This window comes from Saccopteryx bilineata, chromosome 1 (assembly GCF_036850765.1).
Source record: "Saccopteryx bilineata isolate mSacBil1 chromosome 1, mSacBil1_pri_phased_curated, whole genome shotgun sequence".
NCBI lineage: Eukaryota > Metazoa > Chordata > Mammalia > Chiroptera > Emballonuridae > Saccopteryx > Saccopteryx bilineata.
This window is the reverse complement of record NC_089490.1, coordinates 270,653,393-270,663,636: the sequence shown is the minus strand read 5'-3', so window position 1 is coordinate 270,663,636 and position 10,244 is coordinate 270,653,393. Positions and strand designations below refer to the sequence as shown.

Genomic DNA, 10,244 nt, shown 5'->3' with positions numbered 1-10,244 from the left:
ATGTGCATGAGTCATCCCGCAGAGAAGGAGCAGCACAGGCACGTCCCTGAGACCCTGAATCGGGGTTGAGAGGACCTGCGACAGAGGAACGGGGCAAATGCCTCTGCTTCCTGGTTCAGCCAGCACTGAGCAGCTAAGCCAGAACACCACCCGTCTAAAAATTCCTGCTCACTGGATGGTGGCATGAGGGAGATTTAGGGAGGCACATACAGGGGCTCACTGTTGATCCTGGGTGGACCTTCTCAAGAGCCTGGTATGAAGATTAATGTGTAAAATGAAGCTACAGCTGAAGACAGCCACAGAGAGACAGCTGAATGGCAGAAAGAGGGTCTCAGGGAGCCTGTGTTAGGAATAAGCAGGGCCCATTAATCTGAAACACAGGGCTGTTGCTTGTGCGGCTGCAGAGCAGCAGACCGGAGGGACACCGGGGGACCCCACCCAGGCGGGGGAGGGCAGGGGCAGCTTTCAGATGCTGCGTCTGAGTCCCTTGCAGTCACCGCTAGTAAGAAAACCTCACAGCTAGGACACTCACATTCCCCTGCAGCATGTACTTTTATTGTGCAGCAGCGTCAGAAGCACTGACACTACAAAAGGAGTGAGACCAAGAGGCGAAGGAGAAGTCAACCAGGAGCCTGCTCACAAAGCTGTCCACAGATGAGAGGGCCAGAACCTACCACCAGAGCACCTGTCCATCAGAAAGCCTTGAGCTTGGCACCGTGAGTCACTGGCTGTCACGAGGGGTGGAGAGTGAGGGACCAGATTCAGACCGGAAACTGAAAGGCTACTTGAGGAGCTTGGCCACATTCAGACTGGGAACTATGATTTCCCTGAAGATGGGCACATAGTTGGGGTTCGCCTGTGTGGGGCCCTGCTCCAGTGTCTCAATGATGGTCTGCTTCATGTCCCGGCTTGCATCTCCTCGCATGGCCAGCAGTGCACCAATATGGTCGTCCCTGGGAAATGGGGAGAGGAGGAATTGACAGAAGTGTGAGGGGATGCATCGAGATGCTCACCTTGAGCCTGACTCGAGATCCCCCACTCCAGGGTCCCAGAACTGATCAACAAGTGCAGGTGAAAGGCAAGTCTCCCTTGTCATGTCAGAGGGAGAGAAGCCCAAGTTTTCATATTATAATGTGGTCCTTTGTCCTACAATTACAACATTTTTTAAAGACTGCATTTTTTTTTTGAGAGGAGGGGAGACAGTGAGACATACTCCTGCATGTGCCCCATCCATAATCCACCTGGCAACCCCCATCTTGGGCCGATGCTCAAATCAACCAAGCTATTTTTAGCACCTGAGGCTGATGCCCTGGGATCAACCAAGCTATTTTCAGTTCCCAGGGCCAATGCTTGAATTAATTGAGCCACTGGCTATAGGAAGGGAAGTGGGAGAGGAGAAAAGCAGGTGGTCATTTCCTCATGTGCCCTAACCAGGGATCAAACCCAGGATGTCCATATGCAGGGCCAACACTCTAGCCACTGAGCCAACTGGCCAGGGCCAGGCTTACTTTTCTAAATTTTTGATTAATGGACTGTCTCACTAGAGCAGGAGAGCAGGAGACCCTGGAGAGCTCAGGACCACTGGTTCTTCCTGCTCAAAGCCAGCTCCAAGCAACAGCAGGAAGAGAAGACACTGGCTGAGGCAACCTGAATAGGTTCACAAAGGTTGGAGGGAGGAGGCAGCCAGCAGCTGTGGACAAGCCCCTTTCCACATGAAGGCTGGAAGGTGTCCTGGCCAAGCATGGCACACAGTCTCCCTTCTTTGAATCCACCATAAGCACGACACAAGCTTTCTAAAACACTCTGCTCAGCCTCTTGTCCACCCACATCAAGGCCCTGCCTGGCCCCACCTGCACCTGCACTCTGTCACTTAGGAGGTACACGAATCAAGGCAGGGCTGGCAGAAGGGCATATGAGACACAGGCATGTCCACTATCGTTCTCAGAAGCCCACTCTGCCTGCAACTGTTGTCTGCAGAGCTTGTTCTCAAAGGTGCCTGGACCTGCCATACTCTCACTCCTTGGGGCCATGACTAAAGCTCAGGACCCTAGGAATGATCCGGCTACTCTGGTCCCTGAGTCCTAGTTGAGACAGGAGGCCGTTACCTAATGTCTGGGTATTTGCTGACCAGAGTCGAGACTTCCAGGTAGAGCAGGGACGGGTCTGTCAGCTTTATCACTTCTGCTACAGCGATGATTGTATCACAGTATCCATCCGTGTCTTCGCCAAATCCCTAGAAGTGAGTGCAGAGCCCATGAGCAGTGCATGGCACTACCATGCCTCCAGCCAGACACAGGCTAGTCTGGAGTCTGTCAAACCCTCTCCCTAGCTGAGGATGCCTGGCTCTACAGCCCTCTCCCTACTCTCAAGTAAACACCATGACTGGTTCTCAGAGGGGGCTGTTCCCTTGGGAGTACTCAGCAGAGACTGTGGTGGAGTCTGGGTAGGTCATGAAGTCAGCTTAGCCCCTCTGAGGGAGGAGGTGTGTGAGCATTGTCTCTGAGCTGAAGTCTGGTTCTGTGCTGCCACCAGAGGAATCTAGAAGCTACTGCGCTGAGTGCACGTGTCCCCACGACAGGTCAGAGAGATCTGCCCACAGATCTCCCTGTTTACAAAGGAAGCAAGAATCAAATGGTCACTTGGTTCTTGATGTGATTGATCTTGATCTACTGGTCCAAAAATCCTAGGAGTGGAAAGTGGAAAAGAAGCCATAACAACACTTCTTAGTGACAGTGGCTCTAAAAGGGCATGAGGCGATGGCACTCACAGACGCCAGCTTGCGGAACAGGAAGCGCAGTTGCTCAGCCTCCCGGACCATCCTCTCTGCACCCTCCTTGCGTTCCTCAGGACTGCGGAAGGAGATGCGCTTCCCCATGACTGCCCGCAGGTACTCCACCACGACACGTCGGTGCGCCTCGGCCGTCATCCGCTGAGGAGCAGAGACATGTTAGCAACACAGACAGGCAGGCAGGCTTCGACTTAAATCTAGGTCGATATGTGAACAGAGCACAATCCTTCCCATTTCCCATCAATACAAACAGAAGAATTCATAGTAAATATATTAAATAAATAAGCACAACTGTGACTTCTAATTATAAATTTTGACTTTAGAAAACCATAGCAGTATTCATTATTTCCCTAAAACCCAGCGAGGAAATCACAAAGGCAGAGGGCACCATGGGCATGAGCTATGCATGTGGACACCCACAGAACTGACCTTGTGCCTCAGATACTGATGGTCCCTCCAAAAAGTAAACAAAATAAAGGTCCTCAAATGACACCTGCTTTCAGACCCCTGTGACACTTCCTTCTAGCAGCAGGTATCACCGCAGGACCACTTCCCACCAGGTGCCCAGCACAGCACCTACTTTCCCCAGACCCTCTCAGAGGGCCTCATGCCCACCCCTCTGGGTCAACTCCTCTAGCTGCCCCATCCTGCATGCATCTCAGAATACTTCACCCCCAGGGTGCAGTGTTGGGTCAGTAGAGCAACTGGGGACCTGAGGTCAGGTCCAGGCAGATGGGATCCACAGGATAGATGTGCATGAAACACATACATCTTGCCTTGTCCACAGAGAGCTGTTTAACAACCACTCTGTAGAAACAGTGACGGAGCTTCAGAGGAAGAAGGTACCCCTAGTCCATCCATTTGAAGACATTTCAAAGGAGGCCATGGTTTTCTCTACAACATGTGCGAACACAATGTGGATCCTGGCTCCCACCGGGGCCCACCCCCAGCAACACACGGGCACGAGGCAGGCATCCCACAAATATGTAAATAAAACTGCAGTGATGTGATATGTGCATCACAACCTCAGACCAAAAAGAAACTGTATCTTCCTGGGCAGGCTGGATGCTCTGCTCCCTGTGCCAAAGGGATGAGGATCCCAAGGGCCCCAAACAAGACAAGTAGATGGCACCCAGCACCCGCACAGGGCCGCAGCCGAGACCAGGGCTAAAGGACTGTGTGCTGCTCTAACAGTCCAGGCTCTCGGGAAAGCAGACATTCTCACTTGAGGCACAACTTCCAATCACACCAGGAGATAAGCCACCAAGACTGAGAGTCTATAGAGAGAACAAACTCCCAGCGCGAGGACTCCACACATAGACCCCAGATATCAACTGTTAAATCAACATACAAAATTTTTAAAGAAATAAATCATAAAACCAAAAACTGCAAGCAACAAGAAATTAAAAATTGAACTAGTCCCACCCACCTCTAAGCACCAGAGGCTCCTGACAGCTATGAAGGAACCCCTCAGTCAGGTGGACTTAAAAACAACAGTCTCCATTCAAATACCACTTTTAATGACAGAATTTCCTTTAAAATTAGGAATTAGATGTGGGTGCCCACTGGGTTGGACATGGAGAAGACTATAAGGACCAGAAATGAAAACACACAATGTCACTGTTTATAGATAAAAATCCACATAGGGACCTGAAAACATGTGGGGACAATCAGAAAGTTTTACAAAGTGTCTGGATGAGGTCAGCATATCAAAACAACTTACTTTCTAGAAACAAAAAGTTAGAAAGCAGGATTTTATAGAGTAACACTTTTAATAGAAGCAGCAAAAACTACACAAGGCTAAGCATATATGGGAAAGATGACCAACCCTAGATGAACACACAGTGCTGTTTTAGAGTTAAGATTTGGAGGAGACTCAGACGAGTAACACAGGAGCTCCCTGTTCTCATGGGGTCTCTGTGGAGTGGAGAAGGGCCGGCAGCCAATGTGCCCTGACAGGGATCTGGACAGGGGACCGTCCTTTTTCTGTCCTCTCATCAGAGCTATGGCTACTGCCCCCACGACCTGCAGGGTTCCTGGTCTGCAGCCATATGTCACTGTGGGTTTAGTGGGGTGTTAGAAAGCAGTTAAGTCAGATGAATGGTCTCAATCTTCACTCAAAGGCCATATCACCTCTACCTCTATCTGATCTTTAGATTCTCATGCCTTCTATCTACATTGGGTTCATAAAACCACCTGTGAACTTCTCACAGATCTAATTTGACACCGAATTCTACACAAGATGCCACATGGGCCCCAGCATACAGGTGAGCTCACACCACACACTGTGCTTCAATCTTACCTTTTTATATGGCTTTTTAATTTTTGCAAAATCATTGAAATAGTCTTCCACAGTGACACAGATGGTGTCTACCGCATTCGATCCCAACAGCCATTTTTTTGTCATCAGCTCACTCAGATGTTGCTAAAAAGCACAGATCACAAAAACATCATCTCGACATTGTTCCCAAGACATATGTATCAAAAGGGAGGCGCCACATGTCTACCAGATGTGCTAATGTGACAGTGCCTGGTATATACATGCACTACTAGTATGTGACCTGCAAGTATGCACTTTACACGACTCAGACACACACACCCATGAAGTATGCAGGCATCTGTGTGTATACATTTCACCTGTAACAACTGTATATACATGGCTGGGCAAAAATAAGAGTTTATAGTTGTGAGTATGCAAAAGAGTTTATTCTTGCATTATTATTATTGTATTATTTTCCATACAAACAACTATAAACCTACTTTTACCCCACCCTGTATTATTCAAATACTCTGAATACCCAATTTCAATGGACATTTAAAATTTTTCACATTTTGCAATCAAAAACAATGCTGCAGTAAATTTTTACACTTCTGCAGGTGAAACTCCTAAAAGTGGAATTGCTCAAAAAGTATGCAAGCTAAAACCTCAACTGTTTCCAAACTGTCCTCCAAAAACTGCACAATTCACATTCTACACAGAACACAAAACTGTCTGTCCCTTTGCTCATGCCCTTGGGGTATGAGCAACATACACCGAGGGGTATCAATGTTTGCCATCCTTGCCATCTTGAGAAGCAACAACTATTTTTAAAATTTGCATTTCTTTGAAGACCAATAAAATTGGGTGTTTTATTTTGTAGTTAAGACATCTGTAATCCTTTTACTGTGAAGTTTATGTCCTTTGTATACTTTTCAATTCTTTTCATATTTTAATTTCAAATTCATACATTTTCATCGTTTGCCAAACAATTTTCTAGAATGTTACAGACATCATGAAATTATCCCACCCATCATCCCAGGAGCTCATTTCTAGGGGATCCAAAATAATCATGGTTTTATTTTTTAAATATATTCTGGTTTCTGCCAATACATCTATATAATAATGTTGAGCCATCTTTGTAGTTCTGAAATAAATCTTACTTGTTCACAGGGTATTTATGCCTTTGATATGAAGCTAAATGTGTTTTGTATTGACTTTGTTTTGTATCTTTATTCAAAACAGACTGTTATATGTTATGTGTATGTACCATGTACGTGTTCTGTTTGGTTTGACATCAAGACTCTGCTAATGAATATAACAATCTTCCTGTGACATATTTGATTCTAGTTTGTAATTCACCAATATTTATTGGGAGTCTCTATTTAGTTGTATAGCGGAAGGACCAAAACTTGGGCCTATACCACAGAGTACACCATGTCACACAAAAGCCACAGTGCTGTAACTGTGACTGAGAATGAAGCCACGTGCATACTCAGCTCAAGTGCAGACAGGGTGCCCCACCTCCAGGTCCAGGAAGACCTCCTCCAGCAGGCTACTGCAGCCCTCCTTTGCGATGGCATCCAGAATCCCGTCCATGTTTGGCTGGCTAAGAGACACACCTTCTTCCACTTCATTTTTTAAATACTTCCTCTTTAAACTGACTATAGATTCTCTGCAAGGGAACAGTTGAGGCTCAATGAGGTGGTTAAGTGTACCCACATGCCTGTCTTCATCCCTAATGGTCACTTACTTGAAGGTCTGGCAGTTGTTGATGATGGCAATCATGTACTGGACGTAGCAGTGCGGATGCTGCCGGTTCCTCAAGTGTTCCTCTTTATATAACTGAGCTTCATCTTTGTATCTGAGGATACACAACCCACATCAAATGCTATGAGAGGATAACTTGCAGTGTTTCAAGTGCCACACTGACATCATGCCTAATAGCTAACATCACATCACTAATACTTGACCAGATGAGCTTTAAAAAAAATTTTTTTGGATGCTCTATACTAATACAAGAACAAAAATGTTAGTCATTTTAAATGAATTATTAAAAACTTCATATCAACTCTTTGAAATAGGGTTCAGTAATTTTTTTTTTTTTTTACAGAGACAGAGAGTGAGTCAGAGAGAGGGATAGATAGGGACAGACAGGAACGCAGACAGATGAGAAGCATCAATCATCAGTTTTTCGTTGAGGCACTTTAGTTGTTCATTGATTGCTTTATCATACATGCCTTGACTGGGGGGACTACAGCAGACTGAATAACCCCTTGCTCAAGCCAGCGACCTTGGGTCCAAGCTGGTGAGCTTTGCTCAAACCAGATGAGCCCACACTCAAGCTGGCGACCTCGGGGTCTTGAACCTGGGTCCTCTGCATCACAGGCCGACGCTCTATCCACTGAGCCACCGCCTGGTCAGGCTTCAGTATTCTGATTATACAAATATTTTAAAATATTTGATTTTGAGTAATTGGGAAAGTATTACCTTATTTTATCTGACACAATTTGCCTAGAAACTTATACAACAGGAACACTATCAAGTGTTAGATAAAATGTCCCTTTCTGAAACTCTCCCTGAAGAAATCAAATTAAAAATAGACTCTTTAGATGGCATGAAAACAAACCACTGAGATGCCTACATGCTTTATTTTTAAACTTATTATAGAGATTTTCAAACATGTACAGGAGTAGAACAGTACAATGCACTACAGATCTTAAGAAAGGCTGATCAGCCCTGGCTAGTTGGCTTAGTGGTAGAGCGACGGCTCAGCGTGTGGAAGTTCTGGGTTCAATTCCCAGTCAGAGCACACAGGAGAAGAGATCATCTGCTTCTCTATCCTTCCCCCTTCCCTTCCCTCTCTCTCTTTCTCTCTCTCTTCTCCTTCCACAGCTACAGCTCGATTAAGCAAGTTGGCCCCAGGCACTGAGGATGGCTCCATGGCCTTACCTCAGGCACTAAGAAAGCTCGGTTGTCCAACAACAGAGCAGCAGCCCCAGATGGGCAGAGCATCACCCAGTAGGGGCTTGCCGGGTGGATCCAGCTGGGGCACATGCGGGAGTCTATCTCTGCCTCCCCACCTTTCACTTAATAATTTAAAAAAAAGAAGGAAAAGAAAGGTTGGTCAATGTCACCCTGTTAAATTTAATTTATTAAATAATAAGAAAAAAGGGAGGGAACCAAATGGAAAATTTGGCAATTAAAAGGAAATTATTCAGTATTTATTCTATTCTGTCCAAAATGTGGTTCAGGAAATTAAACACCTGAGGTAGAGGAGGAAAACTTCCTCTTTACAGAAGAATCCCACTTCATTCCTCTAACGAAATGACTAACTCAGGCCAGGACCCCCAGATGGACAGCTAATGGGGACTGTGAGGGCCTGGCTGTCAGCACCGAGCCACCAGAAGAGCATGGAGGGACATGCATCTCTTGATGTACTGCCATGTGCAGCACACATACCACCTATGCAGGATTCTTACAGAACAGTTAAGTAAATACAGAAAATCCCACAAGCCTTTAGAGACAACTTGTGGTTTTTGGACAGATGACAATCTGAGACCTGGGCTATATGATGCTGGTCACTCTACAGGACAATGTATGTGTCTCCACAAGCCAATGGCTTAAAGAGGGGAAGAGACTGTTCTCTTGTACCAGAGATCTGAGAACCCAAGAAACCACATGTGATGCAGAATACATAACTATAAAGAGATATGTCTGCAACCACTGAGGAAACCCAAATACAGGCTGGGTATCAGACTGTCCTGTAGAGTGATTGTACAAGTTTCATGTGGGTTGATAGCACTGTAGTTAGGGTAGAGAATGCAAGGGAAATGCCACAATGTCTGAGATTTTCTTTGAAGTGACTTCAGCAGAGAAGGGGGGCAGGGGGAGAAAGTCCAGATGAGGCAAGAGGTTTAAAGAAACAACTTTGAACCTGAATGATATTTTTAAAAATTTAAGTCATTTTTTCTTATTTCTGCACAGGTTTGAAAATCTTCATGAAAAATTCAAAAGGAGGAGATGTCCTGGAGATAGTCCCTCTGAGCCTCCTGCTCAAGGCTGACTCTGCTGGGGGTGCTTCCCACTGGTAGAAATTCAGTGACCACTGTGCCTGGAGCTGTCCTCCCTTCCCCAGAAATTCAGACTATAGGAAAGGGAAGTGTTTCAGGATAAGCTCTAACTCCAGTCTGCAGCATGCTGACTATACTGCTGGGGATGTGACAGATTAGATCTGGGCTCTCAGGGAACTAACAAAATACACATTCAATAGGCTGCCTTTATAAATAACAAAAGACGGTGACTACAGTCAACCTGGGCTTAAATTCTTTTTTAATATCAAGCATATCAGGATCAATATATTTCTGCTTTTAATTTTTAAAAACATATACTTTCTAAATTAGTACACTGGCAAAAATACATACCTACTTAAGAAAGAATTCATTTGCTGAAGACACAAAACTAGTACCTTTGTTTTCAAATCTTCACTTATCTGAGCAGCAACTTGAAGATTCTGTTCGAACATCTAAAAATTGGAGAACTTATTAACTCTAATATAAACTCATAAAAGCACAGGTTTCCCGTTAAATAAAACCCTCATCTGCTAACTGGCAGTTAGGACAGTCCAAATTCAGAGAAAAGAAATGAAACCATGTGAAAAATAAAGTTAAACAAAATTCTGAGTAAAAAACCAAGTGAATCATTTCCTAATTACCAGCAAATGGCAGGTCTCCTGGAATGTGGAAGCTGACAGGAAGATGGGGGGCCCAGAGAGGCGGCATGAATGGCAGGGGCTGCACTGTGACTAGTGATGTAAATTTCTTAAAAGAATTAGGGCATATATCGGAGCTGAGGCAAATCAGACTTGCGAAGACAGAGAAGGGCCAGCAGGCAGAACGTACCCTAGGTCCTTGTCGCAAATGGGCTGTCAGACTTTTCAAAATAAAGGTAAGGACCAATCTGTGGCTACCTAATGGCATCACCTGGAGAAAAACACCACCAGCACTCACTTCTGTTGGCTAGAGAGCACTTTGAGTAGACATAGACCATACAAATAGTCCAACAGGACTCAGCCCTCTTACTGTCAGCAACTCAGAGGGAAATAAATTCCACAGGCCAGAGAAAAAGGACAATGGGGGGACACCAGCAGGTGGCCAGGAATTTAAAGTAAAATCTAAAGGACTCTTCCCCAGATCCATC

At 45.5% G+C, this 10,244-nt stretch overlaps 1 protein-coding gene across 1 annotated transcript in view; it reads right to left on the bottom strand.

The window, feature by feature from the left end:
• Nucleotides 1–528: 528 nt before the first annotated feature.
• EXOC3 (exocyst complex component 3) overlaps nt 529–10,244 on the bottom strand; it is a 33,739-nt gene continuing 24,023 nt past the window's right edge. The window contains exons 7-13 of the mRNA XM_066243067.1: nt 9,470–9,570; nt 6,799–6,909; nt 6,570–6,720; nt 5,091–5,213; nt 2,768–2,929; nt 2,106–2,233; nt 529–953 (exon numbers count right to left, since the gene is read on the bottom strand). Of these exons, the coding sequence (XP_066099164.1) occupies nt 782–953; nt 2,106–2,233; nt 2,768–2,929; nt 5,091–5,213; nt 6,570–6,720; nt 6,799–6,909; nt 9,470–9,570 (948 nt within the window). The 3' untranslated portion in view covers nt 529–781. The remainder of the gene's footprint in view (nt 954–2,105; nt 2,234–2,767; nt 2,930–5,090; nt 5,214–6,569; nt 6,721–6,798; nt 6,910–9,469; nt 9,571–10,244) is intronic.